Source organism: Eublepharis macularius, chromosome 4 (genome assembly GCF_028583425.1).
Source record: "Eublepharis macularius isolate TG4126 chromosome 4, MPM_Emac_v1.0, whole genome shotgun sequence".
In the NCBI taxonomy this organism is placed as follows: domain Eukaryota; kingdom Metazoa; phylum Chordata; class Lepidosauria; order Squamata; family Eublepharidae; genus Eublepharis; species Eublepharis macularius.
This window is the reverse complement of record NC_072793.1, coordinates 184,628,810-184,653,205: the sequence shown is the minus strand read 5'-3', so window position 1 is coordinate 184,653,205 and position 24,396 is coordinate 184,628,810. Positions and strand designations below refer to the sequence as shown.

At 48.6% G+C, this 24,396-nt stretch overlaps 3 protein-coding genes and 1 pseudogene across 3 annotated transcripts in view; 3 read left to right on the top strand and 1 right to left on the bottom strand.

Annotated features, from left to right (window-relative positions):
- The window catches only part of LOC129328489 (BOLA class I histocompatibility antigen, alpha chain BL3-7-like), a 33,857-nt gene extending 32,678 nt beyond the window's left edge, over positions 1 to 1,179 (top strand). The window contains exons 4-5 of the mRNA XM_054977590.1: positions 390 to 674; positions 1,088 to 1,179. Coding sequence (XP_054833565.1) covers positions 390 to 674; positions 1,088 to 1,179 — 377 coding nt within the window. The remainder of the gene's footprint in view (positions 1 to 389; positions 675 to 1,087) is intronic.
- LOC129328021 (zinc finger protein 208-like) overlaps positions 1 to 24,396 on the top strand; it is a 255,638-nt pseudogene that overhangs the window by 144,136 nt on the left and 87,106 nt on the right.
- PSMB9 (proteasome 20S subunit beta 9) lies at positions 8,032 to 16,958 on the bottom strand. The gene is made up of 6 exons (XM_054975278.1): positions 16,868 to 16,958; positions 13,498 to 13,565; positions 12,765 to 12,896; positions 9,842 to 9,971; positions 8,673 to 8,814; positions 8,032 to 8,203 (listed from the first exon to the last, which is right to left on the bottom strand). Exons 1-6 carry the CDS (start codon positions 16,901 to 16,903, stop codon positions 8,076 to 8,078), a joined length of 636 nt encoding a protein of 211 aa, XP_054831253.1. The 5' UTR covers positions 16,904 to 16,958; the 3' UTR covers positions 8,032 to 8,075.
- LOC129327020 (uncharacterized) overlaps positions 19,008 to 24,396 on the top strand; it is a 43,414-nt gene continuing 38,025 nt past the window's right edge. Inside the window, exons 1-5 of the mRNA XM_054975402.1 lie at positions 19,008 to 19,671; positions 20,502 to 20,616; positions 20,744 to 20,874; positions 22,364 to 22,569; positions 24,150 to 24,347. Of these exons, the coding sequence (XP_054831377.1) occupies positions 19,158 to 19,671; positions 20,502 to 20,616; positions 20,744 to 20,874; positions 22,364 to 22,569; positions 24,150 to 24,347 (1,164 nt within the window). The 5' untranslated portion in view covers positions 19,008 to 19,157. The remainder of the gene's footprint in view (positions 19,672 to 20,501; positions 20,617 to 20,743; positions 20,875 to 22,363; positions 22,570 to 24,149; positions 24,348 to 24,396) is intronic.

Genomic DNA, 24,396 nt, shown 5'->3' with positions numbered 1-24,396 from the left:
ATGCCTCTGTCAAGCACAACAACAAACTGGCAAGGGATCCCAAAACAAAGGTGTGAACACACAATTCCTCTTCCTTACACTCTGTACATGCCCTAGCTGATGTTATTCATAGGCTGGCTCTTCAAATGAAAAAGGTTCAGCTTTCTGAAAGCCTCTCATTACCTTGGAGTCCTGCTTTCTCCAAAAACATCATTTTAAAAAGATGACACATGGGTTGAGGAAGGGCATTTGCCTCCAGACCTTGAAGGAACTCCCTGGGGCAGACTCAGAACCACCATTTAATTTGAATGGGAATGGATGATCTCATGGGGACCCTTCAAAGCCAGTCTCCATCTTTCAGCTCGGGAGATGCAGCAAGTTAACACAGGATGACGTTGTCATTTCCACAGAGCGCCCGACAGTGAAGGTGGCACGCAAGGAGCGCAGTGATGGCCAGGAGACCCTCGTCTGCCAGGCCCACGGCTTCTACCCCAAGGAGATTGACATCACCTGGACGAAGGACGGGGAGGACCAGTGGCAGGACACCTTCCATGGGGGTGTTGCCCCCAACTCAGACGGGACTTATACTAAATACGTCAGCATTGAGGTGGAACCTAATGAGAGAGGCCACTACCGCTGCCGGGTGGGACACAACAGTGTGCTGGAGACCCTGGATTTGGCCTGGGAGGAGCCAGGTGAGAGACTGGAGGGACTAGAGACTTGCTCCCTTGCGGGCAGGCGGGAGGGGGGGGGCTTGCAGAGTTTAGAAGGTGAATTGTTGTCCATAATGGAAAAAGTCCCCCCCCCCCCCCCGCAGCAATATCAGAGTTTGCAGTAGCATCTCCCAGTACATCCTTACTCTTGCTCGGAGGTTTTAACCCATTGCTTGTAGCCCTGTGTTAAATGGATGGGGCTGAGTGGGGCTCTGGGGGTAACCTCTCTTGCAGGGGGGTGGGGGCAGGAACTCTGAGTGGAGTGTGTAGTTGCATGCAGAAAGTCATAAAAGTGACCCTGCCACAGATCTTTTGTCTGGAAAAAGCAAGGCCCAACATCTCTGAGAGCTGCTGCCAGGCTGAATAACGGTATTTTTCTTCCATTCCATCCTCAGCATCCAACGTGGGACTTATTGTGGGAATCCTTGTGGGGGTCCTGGCTGCCATCGCGGTGGTGGCAGGAGTTGTCTACTGCATGAGTAAGTAAACAGGGAGTGCCCTGGCTGGGCAGAAGGGGTGTGTGGGGGTGATTCTTGTGGTAGGTTCCCACCAAGCAATATGGTGGTGCCACAGGGCCTCTGGCAGTGGCAGAGTTCCCACATCTGTTGTGCCCACAGTTTATCCCCTCATAAAGGCAGTTTGAACATGGACTTGGAAGTATTAGTCTGTTTTAAACTACTTCTAGCCGGTCTGTCTCTCGAAAAGCAGGTGGCTAAGAGCGAAAGTCATACTGAACAGATACAAAGGGACATGAAACCAGCAGTGAAAACCTCCCACTCAGAGGTGGGGCAGGTCACAGACCTTTCCCCAGGCAGGGGGTCCTGTCAAAGCCTCAGGCAGGAGGGGAGGGAGGGGCCAAGCATCTTACCTCCCCCAGCCCTGCCTGGAGCCCCCTCCTCTGGCCTGAGGGACCTCTAGCCCACCCCCCCTGCTGAAGTGGCTTTCTGGACATGAGACAAATAATCCTCTCATGTTGAACCTACAAAATCCCAGTGTGAGGAGGCTGAAAGGCAAATGTGGTCAACTTGTTCCCTGGTGAGATTTTCACCCAGAACCTTAAACACACTGGGAATGAATTAAGCCCCACCAACTTCTGTGAAATGCATCTGGCTTATAAATATATTTCTCATTTTAAAGAGGCAGTTTCCTTTGATGTTGCAATTCTAGGAACTGAGGCCTGTCTGCTCCCCCTCCCTTCTTGCACAGCACTTCTGAATATGCTGAACCATCTTGCCTGGAAAAGGGGGGGGGGGGTTGCTCTGGTCTCCCTCTGCTCTGATGCTTGGGAGGGGCTTCTCTGTTCCTCTCCGTGGGTAAATGAGGCACCTCCATTCTCTTGAACCAAGAGTTGCCTGGGGGAGCCTTTGGAAGTTGGAGGAGTATCTGCCGGGGGTGGAGGCTGGAGCCCAAGAGGAGGTGGCTTCACTGCAGGGGGTGGCGCTGGGGGGTGGGGTGTCTGGATGTCTCTTCTGGCTCTGACCTGGTTCTCTCTCTGCAGAAAAACGTTCTGAGCGTGGCTACAAAGCAACTCCAGGTGAGCAACGTCCCTTCCTCTCTGAGGGGTTCCTTCAGCACAGGAGCTGTGGGGGGGGGCTCCAGCAAAGGACCATTTGAGAGACCCACAAGCTGCCATTAACACCCCAGTGGTGTGGGCTGGGAAAGGGAGGGGGTCTTAGCCCATCTACAGCCAGGCTGCTCATTGGTTACTAGGATAGGGAAATTCATGGAGATTTTGGGGGGTGGAGGGAGCTCAGCAGAGCCTAATGCCATAGAGTCCACTCTACAGAGCAGCCGGTTTTGCCAGGGGAACTGATCTTTGTTGCATGGAGATCAATTGTAATTCTGGGAGATCTCCAGCCACCACCTGGACGTTGGCAACTCACCTGGTCCAAGCAGAGGCTCCAGAGAGCTGGCCTGAAGGCCAAATAACACAAGAATAGAAATAAACACATTTGCTGTGACTTTTCTCCTGTCCCTCCACAATACCCTCTTGGCAGCATCAAACAGTAAAATACTATCAGTGAAAACAGTCCGTTTCCTTTTGGAAATGGAGAGGGAGCCCTGAGTATCTTTTTATTTGAGCCAAATGGATAGGTGTGGAGTGTAAATGTTTTAATAAATAGATTAATGATGGTGAGTTGCACCCTGGAAGACCCAGCCCCAGAGAGGCAGAACCGAGACTCTGAGCAGAACATTATGAATGGACAAAGATTGGGTCGCAAGAGGCCTTCTTTCCTAGTGCCGTGCACAGTTATAGGATTTGAGTCATGGCTTCACTTTATCTCACATGAACAGGCAGAAGGGGGTCCCTTCAGGGAGCAGAAATCCCACATTGATTCTCGCCCCCCATTCTTGAGTCTGTTGCTGCCAGTCTTTGCCCCCTCCTCTCTGGAACCACTTTGGTCTCCCCGTAGTTCTCTGCAGCATTTCTCTGCAGACAAAACATCTTGCATTAAAGCCAGACCCCCCTTCATAGACGATAGCTGGATTTCGTACTATCTAAAAAATAACCAACCGCCTGCTCTGAACTTTCAGGATCAAGCAGACTGTAAACTCTTGGGTGTCACCTGAGGGAAAGAATGAATTTGAGGCAGTGGGAGTTGTGGGGGAATCTATCTTGAGACTGAAGGACATGATGGGGCTGGGGGGCAGGGAGGCTTGACAAAGAAAAGGGGCCTGTGGAATGCACCCCCAAGTTAGAACACCCTCTGGCTGCAGGTCCCAAGCAAACAAACTCTTCTGCGTGGATCACTGTCCATTTCTTGGTTCCTTCTCTGTCCCTTCTGTACTCTTTTGGATCCCATTCATCTGGGTCAAATTATAGAGTTTATTAGGGATCCAGGGTTTTCCGCAGCGTGTGCTTTTTAACTCTAAAAAGCATTGGGTACTCATTGGGTACTCCTAAGGGAGCTGAAGAGTTTAGATACTTCCTCCACAACTAAGCTAGTGATATTAACTCTCCTCCCTTCGCAGGAAGTGAACAGGGGTCTGACCAGGGGTCTGACACCAAGGGTAAGTGTGTTGTGGGCGGGGGGTGGGCAGTCAGTTGGTACCAGTCCCAGAAATGGGGGCCGTTGTTGTGACTGTCTTCGAGGGGGATATATCCAGATTTTAAGAGGGCTTCCTCATGTTGTTTCAACTCTGTTCCCTACATCCACAGTAAACCAAAGCTTCCAACCAAAGTAAACTAAACCTTCCAACAGGAGGAGACAAATCTGTTGTAGCACTCCTGTTTATTAAAAAAAAACCTTTTATCTTGAAGATACTTCAAATTCTATTCTCCAAGGAAGTTAAACTGGTCTTTCCTGGCTTCCCACCTCTGGTTCTTAAGGGAGATCAGTTCTTATGAGTCAAACCTATCTTAATAAGAACAACATTCAGGACGGGGTGGGGGAGTCCTTCCCCATCTCTTTAGCATGTGCCAAGTTAGGCAGTCATGTGGAAGGAGAATGAACACTGTATGATATTATGTCAAAAATGAAAAAAAAATCTTTGCTTGTTTTTAGAAGTCATTAGAAAAAACGTATTTGCCAAGAAACATGTTCACTGACAATTTCTGAGCAAAAGAAAATTTGGTGTGTCTTTAAAAAAGAAATTGATTATGTTGGAACCAAAGGTCCTAATTACACCCTGCCTTGTTTCCATGTCTGCCCCAGGTCCTGTTGAGAGATACATTCTGGGAATTCTGGGCCTGGAAATTAATTTCTGGATGTTTGTTAGTCGAAACAAGATTGGCAAAAGATTCACTTGGGGCCGTTTCAGATCGGTCCAGTAGTGTGGCAGGAGGCTTAAGCCTCCCTGTCTGCTATGGTCCCAATCCAAATTAGGCCCCCATGTTGCTGGAAATTAAGTTTCCAACATAGAGCTCAGAGAACATGCCTGTGAACAAGATCCAGGAAGGGCAGACCCAAGAGCAGAGACTCCTAAGAGAGAACCAAATGAGTCTCCAGAATTTAGTTTCATTTTTTCTATGGCTAGGGGGAGAGAAAGAGAGAGACAAACTCCTTTTTTCCTCACCAAAGGAAGTCCATTCTTTTATCCCTGTCCTGTCCTGCTGGGTAATGCCAGGATTTCCCAGTTTCCAGATTTTCTGGGTCCCGTTACCGCTCTGCTTTCTCTCAGGTGGACTCAATTGTTCCACAGACCGGCAGCCATTTGCAATCCAGCCATTTGCTCGTAGCTGGTATTCCTTTTGAAATCAGAGCCTCTGCCAACTGTTTTTTCAGCTAGTTTTCTTGCAGCCCTCAAGACTAGCCTCTGAGCAGCAACAGAGTACAAATTATAGCCATTGTTATGACCTGTGGAGTTGTGGAATCATTTCCTCACAAGAACAGCTTGTGCCGTTTAGTCAGTCTGTTTTTGGTGCTCTGACCTTTGACCTTATGGAGGGACTCCTTCCTCTTACCTTTGCTCAGGGTCTTACTGAGAGCCCTCTTGGGGAAGGGATTTCCCCTTTGGGGTTAGTGCCCTGCTGGATTTTCCTGAAGCCAGCGGCTTGACTGGCTTGCTCGAGTGGTCATTTGGTGGCATTTGCTCTGCAGGGCCTTCTCGGTATGGCACCTGCTCTCTGTTTGTGAGCTGAACTGCGTGGGGAGGTTGGCCAAAATAGCCCCTCCTTAGCAAAACATTACATTGGATGGCCTTTGTGTCTATCCCCACCCCCACTCTCTGATTTTCATGCCTGTTGACAGTTCCATGGTGGTTTCACTTATGACTCATTTTCCCCCCCTGTTCTTAGTTCCCGTGACTGAGGCATAAGAAGAGAACAAAGAGGATCTACTCAAGAGTGCAGAGAGCTTCTGCTACCATTAACTCTGAAATGCCCCCTAATCCTGGTTCTGGCCCAGCAATGACTTCTGGCTTCCATCTGTATTGCTCGGATTTTGAGGGGTTTTATTTTGAAGGGGTATTTTTTAGGCTAATTTTGAGGGGAGTTCGGGGGGGGGGGCTGATTTGAGGGGGGGTTGGGGCTGATTTTGTTTTTCTTCTGATAATTGAACCTTTGAAGTTGATTGAAAATGAGCTAAAATATTTGTAACCAAAATGGTAATTGTTTAAAAAGACAGTGAAGTTCATTTATAGTCTGCGCTTAGTTTAGCATATCATCTGCAGGGATTTTGACATGGTGGAGGTCTGAGTTGTTGCTCGGTTCCTTTCTCTTCCGGTTCTAGTCCATCCCTCACTACCTATTCTTAATTTAAAACAATGCACGTGTAGTTGCTTGAAATGGGCTAAATTTGGCTGCTTCCTACAAGCTTTTGGCTGAGCTAATGTGAGGTCATAGAATGTTCAGAAATGTATTAGTGTTCAGGGCAGATGTATTATCAGCAGAAAGTGAAGATGGTAGCTTTTGCATGAGAAATGTTAAGTGAGGAACCCTACATCAAGGGACCAAAGGGGAGAATGTTAGCAGGAAGGAGGGTGCTGCCAAGAAGAGTGGTTTTAGGATTGAGCCTGAGACAGCAGCCAGTGTCCCTGGAGCCTGAAACGGAGCCCTCTTGTCTCCCAGGAGCCACCTCCGGGTCTGACCAAGTACTGAGCCCCAGTTCCACCCCAGGAAATGTGCGATGGGAATGGGGAATCCCCCTTGCTGGCAATGAACTTTTAAAGTCTTCAAGTCAGCATAAAATTCTTCCTTCCCTGATGAGAGTATTGTCTGCATTTTGCCTTGAACATCATAGATGTAATTTTTTTCTCCTTTGTAAATATGATTGGTTGAAATAAAATAAATTGGTGGAGTCTCCCACCTCACCCCATATCTGTCTCTGGTTTTCTGACCTCTGGTTTATCCCAATAAGATTTCCCGGTACAATTTCCCTCTCACATACCTATCTGAAGAAGCAAGCTGTGGCTCACAAAAGCTCACACAGATAAATATTCGTTACAGAGAGATGAATTACTAGCTCTTCCTCTCCCCAGCCTCTTTGTGCTAGGGACAGGGTTCTGTATTCTTTCTGTTGAAACTGCAAGAAAACAGTTTTAAAGTTTCTCTCCCCAGTGATCCTGCACAGCTCTATTTTTCTATCCCAATTCCCTGGTGCTGCAGTAAAGGTCTCACGTCATTGCCCAACAGCTGTGGTCAATGGGCTGAAAATAAACAAATTGAAACTGAACCCAGACAAGATAGAAGTGGTGCCTGCTGGGAAGGCAGAGATATTGAAGGACATTGTGCCCCCCACTTTCGAAGGAGTTCTGCTGACACTTGCTGACTTGGTTAAGAGCTTAGTGTTTATACTGGATCCAGCGTTACTACTGGGGAAGCAGTTAATGCAGTTGCATCAAAAAAGCCTTATTTCAACTCAGTCTGGCTTGGAAGTTGGCCCCCTACCTTGACACAGCTGATCTGGCCACCTGGATCAACACCAGGGTAACATCGAGACTAGGCTACTGCAATGCACTCTGCTTGGGTCTTCCCTTGAAGACTACTTGGCAACTCCAGCTGATACGTAATACTTCAGTTTGATTACCATTAGGAGCTAGATGGACCATGCACATCACACCTGTTCTGTAGTCATTTCTGTCTTCTGTCCATGTGCAGTCACCCAACAGGCCAAATAACTTTCCCCAAGGATATTTTGTCTCAGGAAAATGGCCCGGGGAGGGGGGACCTGTCCTCCCCCTTTGCTGTGGTCCTGACCCAAATTAGCCCCCTGCTGTGCTTTGAAAATTAGTTCCTCAGGGCTGGTCTGTGGCTGGTATAAATGAGTCAGGCTCTGGGATCCTGAACCCAACTCTTTTTAAAAAAATCAAATCTAGTTTGACCTGCTGACACGCACAAAGCAAAAACAGCCAGCCAGGAAATGAGAGAGCCACCTTGACTCGATGGTAAGAAATTAGGCCTTTTCTCCTGTTCAGTTGACAACCCTAACTTAGGAAGCCTGAGTGATCAAGTATCACCAAGAAAGATCGAAAGGGACCTTTTCTGGAAGGGGGGTCCCTGCATGTTGGAGCTTGGAGATGGAAGCCCTGGAAGGCACCCACCTCTTTGCATCAGGTCTGGTAAATTTTAATTTAGTGCATTTTTAAATTCCGCCCTTCATCCCAGGAGCTGAGGGCAGCCTATATGTTTCTGTCCCCTCCACACCAATCCTATGAGGTACGTTAGGCTGAGAGGAACTGAGGTCATCAAGGTCACCCCACACTTTAACCACTATGCCCCACTGGCTCTCTTAATAGTTCTTGGATTATCTGATAAGAAAGGGAGGGTGAGTGAAGTTTCTGCTTTGAAGGCCTGGATGAAGCTGATTAATGCTACAAAGTGTATAGTTCGGAACATGTGCAAAGATTGCATACTATGGAGCATATGTATGCATGCGCTTGCACATAAACACAGTTCCACTAGAAACATTTATTGGCTTATAAAAGAGGGGAGGGGGATCCGATTCATTTGTCATAGAATTGGGGGAGTTCGTTTCCCAGGATGACTTCCTCCTTAACGCCAGCTTCCGTGACCGTGACGAGGTAAATGACGCCCCCACTGGATCCGTCCCGGGACATGGCCAGGGCGATAGCTAGAAGGGGGGAAACAAGGAGTTAGAATTTGCCTAGAACCAGCAGCGTGGTGTTTGTTCAGGTGTGTATGTGAGGGACAAAAAATGGGCATTAATGATGCTTCTGCGATTAAAAAACAACATACACACATTTCAAGGGAATACAGTTATTTTAGAGCCATGCACCAAATTGTCCTTGTTGCATCTCTTAAATACTTCTGCTCAGTCCAAGTTAGAAGTCATGCCCCAAATGACAAAAGATAACAGGCCTATCACTTCCCCACCCCGCACCGGTAGCCAGATTCTCCGTCCTGGAAGAGGGTCAAAGCCAGGACATAAAGATCTGATTTTCAAAGACCACCTTCTCCCAAAGCAGCCAGGCACGGCCTAAAAGGAGGGGTCTTGGACGGTTTCCAAGCACTGAATTTTAGATATACACCCACACCTGTGAGCTAAAGACCCCTGCCCCCTTACCCAGCTAGATAGCTACCATTTTTGGTGAACTGGCGACACTCCTCCCGGCTCATTCCAGGTTTGTAGGCAGAGTCAACGTAGCCATAAATAAAGGTGCTGCCAGATCCCCCAATGGCAAAGGGCTGCCGGGTCAGCATCCCCCCCATCGTCCCATAAACCTGTAGAGGAAGAAGGTAGCCGAGAAGGAAGGAGGATTCTTAAGCCTGGTGAAGAACGAAAAACTTACCTGAAGCCCAGGACTGTATAAGGCAATGGCTGAGCTATATTATTTATTTAATTTAAAATATTTCTGAGGTGTCTTTCCACCCAGTTAGGGCCTCCATGGCAGGGAATATCCAAACATTAGAACATTTAAAACATTAAAATATTTAAAATATGAGTACAACTCAATAAAAACATGCAAATATACGGGTTTGTTGATACTGGAGGGTTGTACAATATGTATGCTGCTATTTTAATTAACTGTATATTGATGTTTTTATATTTCCGATGCTATTTTGGTAGTAATCTGCTCTGAGCCCGTTTGCAGGGCGAGTGGAATATGAGTCTAAATAAATAAATAAATACGGACACTACACAACTGGGGTGGGTGTGAGGGCCGATAAAAGTTTACTGGAGGTGCGCCAAACCAAACAAAAAAGACTTCACCTGCTGGCAGACGACAATTAAAATAGAGGGAGACAGACAAATCTCTCTGGGGAGGGAATGCCAAAGTTTCAGTGCCACGATCAAGAGGGCCCTTTCTCAGGTTGCCACCTGTCTATTCTCCTTCGGCAGGGGCGCCCAAAGCAAGGCCTCTAAAGATGACCAAAGAGGACAGGCAGGTTCGTGTGGGTGACAGGCAGCCCTTAAACTATGCTGGCCCCAAGACTCTACTGTGAAGCTGCATGAAGCCCACTGGCCAACGGGCACACCCAAGAGCTGCCTTAAGTGGACTGGAAGCCCCTCCCCCTGCCCACTTCCTAAATCCTTGGGGCGGTCTCATCAGTTGAGCTTCTGGACGCAGCAAAAGACCTACTAGGTCAGAAGGGCCCCTGGATGTGCTAGGAACTGTGCGGAATCAAATTGCGTAAGGGGATGGTGAGAAGGGGAGGGGGATCGCTTGCAAACAAACAATAAGGGGGGGGATGGTGGAAGGGTCCCTTTGAGAATGTCTCCCCCCCCCAGCATCACCCCCCAACTCACCTGCCCACCTTGCTTGGGGTCCCATCCTGCCACCATGAGGTGGGCTGAGAGCTCCTCCTTGTATTTGTAGCTGATGTTTCTCACCAAGGTGGCTGCAGCCAGAACCAGAGGGGTCTTGTCCATGTTCAAGCTGCCAGAGAGACATAATCAGAATTAGGCAATCAGCAGAAATCAGTCAAGTGGCAGAAATAAGTCTCTCTCTCTTTTTTAAAATGTTCCACTTTAAGACATGCAGGAGACGTGATACGGGGCATTTTATCACTCAGCTAAATCACATATTTTTTTGAAAAGCCGTCATTTCCAATCCCGTGGGTTTTGTGTATGTGAGAGTGTTTGACATGCGACTATCGCACTTTGGCAAGATCTAAGCAAGGCTGTTAACGAGAGGATGTTTGGGTGGTCTTCCATTCATAAGATCGCCACAGGTTGAAGGCAGCTTGACGGCACATCACACACTCAAAACAGCCATAAGCAGGGCTTTTTTTCAGCGGAAACGCAGTGGAACGGAGTTCCGGCACCTCTTGAAAATGGTCACATGGCCGGTGGCCCCGCCCCCTGATCTCCAAACAGAGGGGAGTTGAGATTGCCCTCTGCGCCAGCAGCCAAGGGCAATTTAAACTTTAAAAAACTCCCCCCTTGTTCCAGCTGACCCAAAATGACATAATTGTGCAGTCCTGCGTTCCACCACTGAGTTCACCACCTCTTTTCCCAGAAAAAAAGCCCTGGCCATAAGTGTTGTTTTTCTCATATTTGTGGTGAAGGCTGTTAAAAATGTGATTCCCCCCCTTTAGCATTATGACACTCCTGTAATATGTGTGGTTGCCAAGAGGCCTGGAGAAAAATGTCCTGGGCCTTTTATAGGGGCCTGATGTGAGGAAATGGGCAGATAAAGCTTTTCATTACAGGGAGATAAATCACATCACCTAGTAAATAAAACATCAGAAAATGAAAGGCTCTCCCCACTCCCCTCCAACAATTGATAAACAGATCCCCAAGGCTGAATTTTCAAAGGGAGTATTTTTTTCTTTAAAATAAACCTCTATGTGACCCCAGTAGAATTGGAACTCCCTGGTCTAACACTCTAACCACTTCCCCACACTGTCTCTCCGCTTAAGTCCAGCTTATTAATGTTTTCTAAGCTACTTTCGCTGTTCTCTGATGCGAGAAAACAAAATAAACATCTGTTGCAGCCTTCCCTTTTGGAAGCGAGTGGAATTTCTCATGTGCAAAACTGGGGCGAGGGCGCCACGTTCCTTCCGGGTGATTGCAAAATGCATTTAAATGCAACGGCTTGAGAAGCAAAGGACTTTTGGGGCTGCAGACTGCGGGAGTTTCCAGTGGCAGAGGCCGCCTCAGGACCCGCCCCGGCGAGCCTCGGGTTACTCAGAGCCAAGCTACAAGTGACGCCTGACACAGTTTGGACACTTGTCAGCTTCCCTCAAGTTTTGATGGGAAATGTAGGCATCCTGGTCTTGCAGCTTGGCTCTCCATTACAGCTGCAAGACCAGGATGCCTACATTTCCCATCAAAACTTGAAGGAAGCTGGCAAGTGTCCAACCTGTGTCAGGCGTCACTTGTGGTCCCGCTCTTATTTGCTCGGCTCCTGACGTGGAGGGACCTTCCCTTTCCAGGAAATCAGCCGAGAGCGGAGAAGCGCCTGTGCTCACCGCGGCCACGAGAGGGCGCTGCAGCCTTAGTCAGCAAAACTAGAGAATGAATGGGTTCTAAAGTTCTCATCCCCTCTGCTTTCTGGATTGGAGCCAGTTCATTCCCACCTTGAACAGTTGCTGGAGGGTTTAAACTACTGTTTGGTCTCTCTAAAAAAAAGTTTAATTGGAAAAGAAAAAGACAATAAAAATACATAGAAGGAAAAAAACACAGAATATATAACAACACATTTAAGCTAGAAAATATTGCTCTTCTCCATTTTCTTACTTACTTTATACTTTATACTTTCATATACATTCAACCCACTTTGGCTTCTAAAGCAAACCTTTTTAAAGGTTTCACACAGCTTAAAGATAAAATGCTTTCTTCCCACTCTTAATGAAGCCTTAATTCGGGGTTGATCCATTTTTGTTGCTGTGCTTTATCCTTAAGATGTGTAAAACTTAGAAAATGTTTGCCTTTAGAAGCCAAAGTGCGTTTAAAACACCTATATGTGTAGCCATAAGCGCAGTTATTATGAGAGCTGCTTAGCATAGCAGCTAAGTGGTTGGGTTGCAAATCAGCACCTTGCTAGTTTGACTTCTACTACTGCCATGAGCTCTGCAAGTGGCCATGGGGTTCAAGAGGACTGAGCCATGCACAAAGAGCACATCTGGATTCAGAGAAGTGTGGGAAACTATAAAGCAATCCACAGGAAGCAACAGCTGTCAACAGCTGAGCCAGTATGAAATAGCCCAGAAATACATCTTTGGTTGTTTTTCTGCCACCACTTGGAGGAACTTGATTTATCAGATAGACTGCTCCAGGCCAGTCCATAACTTGCATTTCCAGGAATGGAGTTTTGGGCTTTATTGAAAACTCGAAGGGAACAGGCCTGTTTCTTCCTAAAATACTTTTACAATGGGTCACACTTGCTCTTGTTGGACCTTCGATTGATGCGATTGCTGCATTCTTTTGCTCTCTGAATAGCACAGAGTCCATATGCATGTCTGTTCTCTCTCGCATTGCTTGGCCTTTTAGCTTGACTTTGTAAATGATCCTCTCCTTTCCTCTCCAGTGATCACTTCAGGCATTTCATGAAGTGTGTTTAAGCCCATGGAACTTCGGCCCTAATTCACTGGTTTTTTTTTAAGGTATCGTCACATGACTGTTCGGTGGAAGAGAGACCGTGCCCTCCCCTCTGGAATCTGGCTTTCTCTGGGATAATTTGGCCACAGCTGGGGATACGGCCGCAGTCCCCTGAGCTGCTCCTTACCTATGGAGTTCCAGCTGGTATTGCACCGTGTCGGCAATGGCCTGGGCATCGGCTGCCGAACCAGACAACGCGCAATAAATCCGGTCATGGAGGCGCTCCAGCTTGTTGAAGAAGCGATTTACCACAGACTCCCTGGAGAGGAGATGGAAGACTTAGAAAGAAAGAGAACGACAGGGCAGAGTAAAGACTGACATGTCCTGCTCCAGAAAAGGAACTCTGAAAGTGTCCCACCAGAAGAAGCCAGACCAGGATTGCCTACTCAGGCCCCACTACAGGTTGCAGAATATCAGAGCTCCAACTTTGGAGCAATTCACAAACTTTAAAAACATGCCAGTAAATTGAGTTCCAACAACACCAAGAAGGAAAACTCCACCTATCCCAGGAAACTAGTAAAGGAATTTGGAGAGCCTCAGAATCTCCTAGGATTGCCAATCCTCAGGTGAGGGTGGAGATCTACTGGAACTGCAATGGATCTGCAGATCTCCTCGAATTGCAATGGATCTCCAGATCAGTTCCCCTGGAGAGCATTTCTACTTCCATGGGTGGGCTCTATGGCATTACATACCCTGTTGGGGTCCCTCCCCTCCCAAATCTCCCCTCCCTAAGTGCCATCCTCAAATGTCTAGGAATTTATGAACCTGGAGTTGGCAACCCTCGAATCTCCCACCAGATGTTGATATTGTAAAGGATGTCTTAATTTTTCCCATGCATCAGGCATTGGTTTAATGCTCACCCAGCAGAGACCCGAGAGTCAGACCCCACCACGACCCCTCCGTCAAACTCCACAGCCATGATGGTGGTCTGTAGAAGAAAGAATGGGAAGTCCTAGTTATGGGTGGGGGAGGGGCCAGGGCTGCTGAGAGCCACTAAAGCCACCCACCAACCCATGCAAAAAAAAAATTCACTTGAATCACCCAACTTTTGGGGATTCTGAGATTGGCCAGAGCCGCCTGTTTTGTCCCCTAATTCCACCCTCTTGCAGTTGTGGGGGAAACACGGGCCCCTGTGGAAAGGACTCCTCCTCCTTGATGGCTTCCGTGCAGTTTACCTGCCCCGGGTTCCATGCTTTTGGGAAGTAGCTTTTTTTCCTGCTTCTGCACACCCTCATGGTGCATTCAGGCACTTAACTGCGAGTCCCCCAGCTTTTCTCCAAACTTTCTCAAATCTGCTTTGTCCCAAAGATTATAATAAAACCTCGATAGTGGCTGTGTGGGTTGGAAAATTCAGATTTTGGGGGCTCATTTCCATTGATTTTGTCTCCACAGCAGACATTTCTTTACCCTACCACTGGGGGGGGGGCTTTAAGAATTAGCACGAGAATATCATTATATTGATATACCATTGTATTGAACTATACTGTGTAATCAGTCTTGAGTCTCAATGAGAAAGACAGACTATTAATAAGGTAAATAAATAGGTGTAGCATGTTCTCTGAATTCTCTGCATGCATTTTAAAAAAAAGGTAAGTAGCCCCTTCCCTTGTGGAGATATAAAGAAAAAGGGCTATGTCCACCAAACCCTGTGAACGGAAATCTCCATTATCCCCTAATCACACGTTTTTGACTAGGCTGTGCTTATGCAAGAGTGTTGCATTTTGAACATGCTCAGAGACCCTCTCCACACACCTCCTATGTTCCAGGACAGAAATTGACATTGAGTACAGTCTCTGGGGTCAAGGTCAAGTCCTGAAAATGTCCAGTGCGGAATCTGGGATCCTCTCTCTGGAAATGGTTCTCTGTCGGAGTATATCAATTTTGCATCTGAATTGCCTCTTCTGTCAACATATGTGACTATCAGGCAAGGAGGGTGGGAGGAGGAGGGCTTATTTTCAGCAGAGGCACAGCAGTGTAATTTCAGCACTAGAACTTCCCTTAGATTGGAGAAAATAAAAAGTGGCTCCTTGGAAGCCTCTGAGACTGTCCGAGTACATTTCTTATGCTCTTGAGAAGATTCAGTCATTTCTCCCCACCCCTCTGGATTTGTGGGGTGCAGTGTCCAAGACGAGGTTGGGTGGGCCCCACATAGACATGAGCTTCAGCACCTCTTTATATCCTTTGGCAACCAGGAAAGCTTTGAGACCCCATTCTGCCAAAGAGCAGGTGTGTGCACACCTGGTGATATTTGCATGTGTGCACGGACAGGTGTGTGGAAGTTTGTTGACCTGTTCACGAAATCTAAAGATCATATGTAAACAGTGGCTTCCTTCTGCCTCCACAAGGCACTGGGGGTCAATGAGTAGTATTAAAACTTCACCCCAATTCAGTTTAATAGAAGAGCTTAAAAAGAAAACTTCACAAAAAAACAAAATAAAGCAGGGTAAAACAGCAGCCACCAAAATAACGCACGCAAGCATCCTCTTGTGGAAAGGATTTCTCTGCCCCAACCTCTCCTAAATCAAAAGGTCTTAATCTGTCTCCCAAAGGAGGGCTCCTGGTGGACTTCCCTGGGGAGGGAATTCTGCCACTGGTGGACCACTGCAGGAAAAGCCTTTGTGGCCGGCAGCCCAGTCTCTGAATCGTGGAGGGGAGCATCGAATGAAGACCTAAGCATTCTGGCAGGCTTATGAGGCAGCCTTCAGACCTCTTGAAAGTGGATGACAGAGGCATATTTGTCACTTGCCAGCTGCCACATCAACAAGTTATTTGCATATGCAAAAGAAACCTTTAAATGACACGGGCGTAACTCCCCTCCCACAGGCAATGCTTTCTAGTGGTGTCAGCTGCCAATACTCAGGTGTCCACGGAATAAGTGTAGAGCGCTCAAGTGGTGTTTCATGCATGTTTCAACAAATGCTTCTGCCTGAAATGGCTCACCTTCTCCCATCCCAAGTAGGAAGGTGAAACTCGGCATATTTGTAGCCCATCTTCAATGATTTACATGGAAAATCTGAATTCTTAAAATTCAGGGGTCATGTAGCCTGCTAGTATTTTGTGACGTCATTGGATTTTCACCCCTCTCCTCACAGTGGGATTTTCAATGAAGAAATAGGCCATGAATATACATCTACAAATCAAGTGATGTTTTCCCTCAGACTTTACCTCAAACCTTGACAAGCAGTGATCGAGGCAGAGTAATGATTTGACATATAAACCGGCCCTGAGAGAGCCAGTCTGGTGTAGCTGCTTGAGTGTGAGGCCAAGCCTAAAGAAACACAGGCTGACACCCCCAGATGGAGCCGCAGGATTTGAGTCCAGTGGCACCTTGGAGGCCAAGAAGATTTTCAGAGTGTAAGCTTTCGAGAATCAGCACTTCCTGCTTTTGAAGGGGCAAAATTCACAGGGAAACAACCAGGCCTATGGTGTCTGAATAAGGGAACTCTGCCTGTCGACAGCTTACACTCTGAAAATCTTGTTGGTCTCTAAGGAACTACTGGACTCAAATCCTGTTATTCTTCCGCAGACCCACACAGCTACCCACCGAAAATTACCCCCAGAGAGGGATTATTTGGACTGGTCTTGGGCCAGTCGATCAGATCTCTGGAGAGGCGCCACATGCAATTTCTAAATAAATAAGAAACAAATATCTCGGCCTTGCCTACCTCTCTGGGCTGTTGTGAGAGTAAGATGGGGGGTGGAGGGAGATCGTGTATGCTACCCTGAAAGAAGAGTGTGCTAATGACAGACATGTTGCCAAAGTGCCACTCCAAAGGAGGGAAGCCAGCCTACCTATGAGTAAACTCCCATGTCTTGCTGCATGAACTGGTTGCTCCCCTGTGAATTGTGCCTCCTCAGAGAATGATGCCTAGTGGATAGAGCTCTGAAGCGGGAAACCTGCCGGGCGAAGTTCTGCCCCTGCTGTGGGAATCTCTCCTGCAAAACTGGGAGTCCACAGTCCCAAGTCAGTGTTTGTTAATGTAAAATGTATAGTTGGCTCATCCAGGTTCTTTCAACTGGTGTGTGCGTGAGGAATCAGGAGAAGATGATGGGGATTCCCTATTGCAAGTCCCCTCCATTCATTCACACTCACACCCCTTCCCTTGAGCTCCGACAGCCACCAGAAGCACATCTGGAGAGTCCTCCTCTCCCCCTCCCCCCTTACAAAAGTATCCCTGAAGATTTGCACTGGGAGCCCTAGCTGGCCTTCCGCCACCACCCCTCACTTACCCCCGTGCTGATCTTCTGCGCCCCCCGGCTGTCCATGGCGGGTCTCCAAAGCCCCCGAGCGCAGCTCCTTCCGCGGGCACCGAACCGAGAGCGAAAGCGCGAGCAGAGTCGCGCCCCTTGCAGTGCCTGTCGCGACCACCGGAGGGCGCCCCACCCGGTCTTCAAATTGACTCCACCTGCTGGGCGGGGCGGGGTGGCGGGGCCGCCTCCAAGCCGCGCGTCCCAAGCCGCTTCCCCCGCGCTCGGATTGCGCCTGGACGCGGCTGTTTTGGCTTCGCCCGGGGCTGCGCTGCAGCGGTTGACGCCACTCCCAGCATCAGATTCCAGCCCTTAAAATATCAATGGCCAGAGAGCTTCTGAGCAGGTGCAGAGTGCAAATTCTTTCACCGCTTGCAAGCCGCCGGCAATCGCCGCCGTAGACAGAGGAGGTCTGTGCGAGAGAGAGCTGAACGAGTTTCAGTTTGGTGTTGGGGTTTAGAGTCATGGATTAGGCACGGGGGGATCTGGATTCAAACACACACACCCCGCAGGGTGACCTCGGGCTCTCTTTCAGCCTAACCTACCTCACATGGTTGTTGTGAGGATAAAAACGCAGGAGAGACTAATGTACTCCTCCCTCAGGTCTCTGGATGAAGGAGGGTGTAAAACTGTACTAAATAAATAAATTAAGCAGAAAGGAATTTAGACATACAACCTCCGGCCCATCTACCGTTTAGGGGTGACATTCTCCGGCTAGCTGTAGTTTCGAATCAGTCTTCAAGGGCAGCCCCAGGCCGAGCATATTGCAGCAGTCTAATCCGGAGGACTAGGCGTGGGTGTGTAGCTGCATCCAGATCTTAAGCCGCTAAATCATTCCGGGGAGGGGGCTGGTGGCTGCGTGGGAAGTGTGCTGGGGTATGGCCTTGCGAAGCCTGGAAGAGTCAACAGCCCCCTCTCCCTGCCAGAAGAAAGAGAGAGAGAGAGAGAGAGAATGGAGTCCACCCATGCACCCACGCACCCGCGTTTGTGTCTGTGCAGGTTCTCATGGAAATTCAGAGTGTATATGAACACCCGCGGGCATGTATAGGTCTGGTGCTGCACACAGTATCTGTACTTAGTGCAGCGGGTCATATTTCAGTTACCCCGAGGTTTGCTGCTCCCCCCGGAGCCGCCACCTGTCTCTATGCGGGAGCTGGGAAATTAATTTTTAGTACATTTTTATCTCGCCCACCCTAAAGGAGCTCAGGGGCGCCCATCAGTTTTATCCTCCCTACAGCCCTGAAACGCAGGTTAAGTTATGATACATGCTTGCCAACCTCCAGGTGGAGCCTGGCGATTTCCCGGCATTACAGTGGGTCTCTAGTCTACAAATATAAGTTCCCCTGGAGAAAATAGCAGCTTTGGGGGTCGGACTCTATGGCATTAACCCCCACTGAGTTCCCTCCCCGCCCCAAACCCTGCCTTCCCCAAACTCGGCTCCCAAATCTCTAGGAATTTCCTAACCTGGAGTTGGCAACCCAAGCTATGACAGCGGCTGGACCAAGGTCACCCAACAAGCTCATGGAGGAATGGGAGATTTGAACCTGGGTTTTCCCGGTCCTAATGCAACGCCCTAACCATTACACCACGCTGCTCCACCAGTTGAAACCCTGCCTGTCACTTCCGGCGCAGCTGTCCTGCCAGGAGAGGCGCGCGCGGGGGCGGGGATCCTTGCTGGTTGCCCCCCCCGCATCCTCCACCCCCGCGGGTCTTCGCACGTGGCTTCTTTCCCTCCCCCTCGGATTCCGTTTTCTACTTTCGTTTTCAGATTCCCGGAAACAGCCGCTGTTCTGAGAAGCGCCGAGGAAGCTGGAAGGGGATCTCCAGGGCCGCGGCGGAGGGAGGCGAGGAAAGGACCGGTCGCTCCCTTGTGCTGCTTTCACCTTGGTCCGCTTTGCTCCTTTTATTGCCCCCCGTGTTACAAAAAGGGCCAAAAGGAGCCCCCTCAAAAAAGGGATTTTCTTTCGCCTGGAGGCGCAGTGAGGCCGATGGCCGCTGGAGGGCGCGCGGGGCGCTCCCTTTGTGCCCCTTTGAAACTGACTCGTTACTAACTTGCGAAGTGGAAAGCGGAGCCGCGAACCCGGCCGGGGCTGCAGCTGCTCTTCGGCAGACCGTTGCGGCTGCTACTACAGCTCCTCCCACCGCCTCCTTGGGCGGGGAGTTCCGACGGCGGCTCATTTTTGGAACCCCGCAAAGCGTCGGAGGAAGGAAGGCGCTTCTTTTTCTGAGCTTCCGAGGGCCTTTGTCCGCCTTGGCACTGCCAGCCTGAGCGATGAAGCCCGGCTGGGCGCCCTGCGCCTGGATCCCGGCGGCGGCGCTCCTGGACTTCCTCGCCCTCCGCCTGGCGTGGCTGGCGCTGTGGCCGCCCCGGGGGAGCCCCCTCTTGCTTTGCTGGGCCGCAGCCCTGGCGCGGTGGCTGGCGCTGACTCTCTCGGCTTATGCCCTCGCCTGCCTCAAGGGGCTCCCCGGGGCGCTCCGAGATGCGCTGGTGCCCGCGGCAGCCCTCCTCAGCTTCTTGGTGCCCTCCTATGCCACCTTGCAATACCTGGCCCTGCCCCGCGGGGGCGCTGCAGAGCTGGCACACAGCTGGGGCAGAGCAGATGTTTTCGCCCTGAACTACCTGGTTGTGGGGGCAGTTGCCTTCATGTGGCATCACCTGGCGCCCCCTACCCAGGGAGAGAGCGGCAAGAGACCCTCTGCATCGTTTGGGCGCCTCCCATCCCTTATGAGGCCAGATGTGCTGCGCTTCGTGGCCGTCGCTGGTCTCCTGATGGCCTCCTCTTTGGGTAAGTGTGCCTGTCCCACATCAGCCCCTCTCTCCCAAGCCCTGCCCTTTCCCAGCCCCCAAGACCCAAGAATTGTCCTGGCGGGCTGCCAGTCTCCAGCTGCGGGAGGGTGTCAGTTTGGGAGGGAGGGTGTCAGTTTGGGAGGGAGGGTCCCAAGCAGAGATCGATGGACATTCAGCCCTCTGGCATTTACCCAAATAATTTGGTTCTTGCCTCCTGTTGCCCCCAGCAGCCCCCCCAACACCCTCTGTGCATTCAGCCAGCCCTCTTTATTCCAAAGGCAGTTATGTGTATGACCATCACAGCATCTTGTGGCTGTGAGTTCCACAGATTAATAAGAGCTGTTTGGATGAGATAAGTCACTTTAGAAGAAGGGTCCTAAATGCCTGGAAGCAAATTGGCATCCAAAGAATTGGCTTATTTTTAGATGAAAATTCAGCTACAGTTCATCTGATATCTGGGACACTCAAGTTTGAATCTCTGCTCTGCCTTAGAAGCTCACTGGGTGACACTGGGCAGTCACACACTCTCAGTTTAACCTACTGCACAAGGTTGTTGTGAGGATAAAATGGAGGAGATGGGAATGACATGAGCTGGTCTGAGCCCCCACTGGGAATAAAGGCAGAGTCTAAATGAAGTAAATAAATGAATAAATAACTTCAGAGCTGATAAAGAAAGGTGCATTCTGGCTGTTCTCAGCTCTGACCTCACAGCTCCTCTCCTGAACCTCAAATCCTCTCCAAGCCCCTGCTTTCTCACTTCTATTTTGCTGTACCCCTTCCCCTGGCAAAGAACCCAGGAGTCCTGAGGACGGTCCCATTTTTCTGCAGGGGAGATGGCTGTTCCATACTATACGGGACGTGTGACTGACTGGATCGTGACCAAGCCCGGCTCTTCTGCCTTTGAAAGAGCGCTCTGGGTGATGTCTCTCCTCACTGTGGGCAGGTAGGGAGCGGATGGTGAAGGGTGGGTGGGTGAGAGGTTTGAATGAAGAGTTTGAAGTCAGGTAGGAACAAATAGTTGGTGTTGGCTGGAGGCCACAGGCCGGCCTTTTCGTTCTCTTCTCTCTCAGTACCGTGACTGAGTTTCTCTGTGATTGCCTTTACACGTCCACCATGAACCGGATCCATGCCCGCCTCCAGAGCTCCGTCTTCAGCGCCATCCTGCGCCAGGAAATTGGGTTCTTCCACACTAACCGGACAGGTAAAGCCCCCCCCCCATCATCCAAACAGCATGCCCTTTCCAAACAAGAACCCCCTCCCCCAACACTCTACAATATATATATATATATTATCCATTTTGTTTTCCTTTGTTTCAGCAACACAATGTTGAGCTGTGCCACTAATATTATTGTGGCCATCTTATAGAAGGGAACAAAAGGGGGCATGAGAGGAGGGGCTGGGGCTGTGGAGCAGAGCGCTTTCCATCCACGCAGAAGGTCCCCCAAGGATCTTAAGCAGGGCCTTTTCCATACTGGCACCTCACTTTTGGAACACCCTTCTCTTTGAGGCTTGCTTGCTGTCTCTTGACTTTCTTTTAGCCGCCAGACCAAAATACACCTTTTTAACCAGGCTTTAAATTGGGGAATTTAGCTCAGCAGCTTTTTAATGATTTGCTGTGTTTTATGAATAATTTTTATGCTGCTATTGTCTAGCGCCTTGGGTTTTAACATTGTGGTTTGTAATTGCAAGCTGCCTTGAGCAGGACTCTGAAAAGACAGCACAGAAATATTCTAAATAAATATATATATATTTAAAAAAACATTGAGGAAAGACCTTTCTGTGCTGTGTGGCCTTGGGGTCAGATTCTGCGTAAACCATAAATCCCTTGTATGGTCTAGAGGGATTTAGCTTGGGTGGGATTTTGGTCTTGCTCCAAACACTCTATCACTCCTCAGGTTCTCCAGTGGAGGTCCATTTGCAGCAATGCCCACAGGGCTGACCCGGATGCTGCATGAAGTCGGCGTCCCAAGGTGGTGGTGGTGGGGGCACATGTGCCAGGTGAAGAGCATGGTGGGGCTGATGGGAAGTCTCACCCTGAAAAATAAGCTGATGGAGCTTGCAGAAGTGGCCGAACTTACTTCTTTGTTTAGGGGAAAGACATTATTGAAATTTATTGCTATCTAGAAATCCCTTATAGACTTTTTTGCAAGAAACAGAAAAAAATGAACTGATGATTTGTGCTTTTAAAGACTAAGAGATAAAAAAGGAAAGTTACAGGGAAAGGAGAAGTATTTTGTTTATTGTAATCTTAGAGTGAGTGTGTAATATGTAAAGGTATATGTATCTGTCACAGAGAAAATCCTTTCTACCTCTATAATTGTGTTCTTTCTTTTTCTGTTCTTGTGCTTTTTCTTTCTTTCTTAGTTTTTATATTTTGTTCAAAAATCTTTAATAAAATTCATGACAAAAAGAGGGAGGTCATATGATATTTGCATACAAGTTACAATTATACAGCTTTTTTACTGGATATAACACTGGGGAAGGGGGGGTCATCTTACATTCAAAGCCACCTTCCTTTTGAATACATAAAGCATGTTGAATGTGATTTTAAAAGTATCAGGAACTGAGGAAAATGTCTTTCTCATTCATAGCCCTCTTCTTGGTTTCTTCCAGCCTGTCTGATCCAGTTCTTGTGACCCCCATCTTGCCCCCCTTCCTTCCATCCTGACCGAGTCTCCCTCTCTTCACAGGAGACATCACGTCCCGCGTCACCTCGGACACGGACGCCATGAGCGAGGCCCTAACTGAGGACCTGAATCTGTTGATGTGGTACCTGATGCGGGGCATCTTCCTCTACACCATGATGCTCTGGGTCTCCGTGCCGCTGGCCTTGTTTGTCACCGTGGGGCTCCCCTTCATTCTGCTTCTGCCAAAACTATCTGGGAAATTTCACCAGGTACCCACACCCATGTCAGAATGCAAGGCCAGGCCCTGGCAAGGACCATGAGATGGGCTACTGAGGCGGCCAAGGGAGGTTCAAAAGGAGGGCATGATTGTGGGACAAAGGCCGAGGCTTACGGTGTCTGACCTGGAAAAGTTTTTCCTTCATGCCATATGGGGAGAATATGTGGCTTGAGCTTTCCTCTTGCTGACAGGGCAGTCTGCCTGTGCTCAGAGGTCCTCTTTTCCTCTTTGTTAGTTGACACACTTTAGGGATAGATCTTTGAACTGGGAGGCAGGCCTCAGGGATGGGCCTCAGCCAGTCCTGGCTCCGATTAAGCCCCTGTAGCAGTTTCTATGCCCTGTGCTGATCTCTGGTAATGTCTGAAAGCTGCGTTTCTGGGTGCTAGAAGTCTTTCAGAACTCTCCTCCTCCTATTCATAACATATCCTACTGTTTTATGGCTGTGGATATCTGGAAATTTTGAAGCCACAGGGAGAAAAAGCCCTCCCCCCCATTTCCCCCCCAGAAAAAATGGATTAAAACATGCAATACTTAGCTTTCCTATCAAACCCTCTTTTTCTCATTTAACAACATAAATGCATCATTTATAACTAATTTAGCATATAAAGAGTGATTTCAGTGGGCTTAGACTGGAGTAACTCCACTTAGGATTGTGCTGAAAATATACTATTTGGTATATTTATGAAATTTTCAAGTATAAATATCTTTCTTTCATATAAGAAAAATGACAAGTATACCCAAGACTTGAGAAAGAGTGGCAAACTGCTGCACCCTATGCTGCCGTAGCTCACGGATCTTTAATTTTTGCATTTAAGAGAAAGGAAAAAGTTGAAGGTGGAAAAAGAATTATTGTAGTAGATAAAGTAATGTGCTATTTAAACAGAAATTCTCTCATAGAGTCACAATAGGTAATATGGCCAGCATGATTGAGTATTAAGATAAACTGTATAATATTGAAGCGCTGAACTCTTTAATAGCGTATTATCATTAAAAACATTATAGCATATTGTTACCAAAATTAGTTACATTTAAACAAAAACAATTCTTGAAAATGTTGTATATTGCTACAGTATAAGAGGGTTTTCCTCCCGTGTGCTACCAGAAATTCCTAACTTTCCCAACATTTTCATGCTTTACATTTGGAATGAGTGGAATCCTCCAAACTTCTCCAGGCCTTCCAGTCTCTACATCAGTCCTTCCCATGCCAATGAGTTCCACAGGCCAATTGTACTTTTGACAGACCTTCTTGAACCAGCTCTTGATGGATTTCTGAGAAGGCCGCTAATACTGCCTTCTCCTTCCTAGAATTTTTCAAGTTCTGTTTTGTCCCCAACGGACTTTTAAGTCTTTGGTGTCTGACTTAATATCTTATTTTCAAACCCTTTCTTCATCATCATTAGCCATCATATTAAATTTGACACTAGCTAGAGAGAGAAGGCCTCTATCTTGTTTCCTGATCCCTTCCTCACCCAGTCCTCCTAGGCTGAAACTTACTGGTCCCAGATGGAAACTGTCCTCTCTCCAAAGAGCAACAATATTTTGCTTAATTGACGCACTTTATACCCTGCTTAGAACTTGGCAGTTCGAGTCCAAGAGTCCTTGGCGAAGGCCAACGAAGTGGCGGTGGAGACCTTCCAGGCCATCTCCACCGTCCGCAGCTTTGCAAACGAGGAAGGGGCTGCCCGGCGCTATGAGGAGAGGCTGCAGGAGACCGACAAGCTCAACAAGTGGGAGGCGGCGGCCTATGCAGCCTCCATGTGGACTAGCACCGTAAGTGTTGCCGCTGCTGTCTTTGGTTTTCTGAGCAGGTGATGGAGCA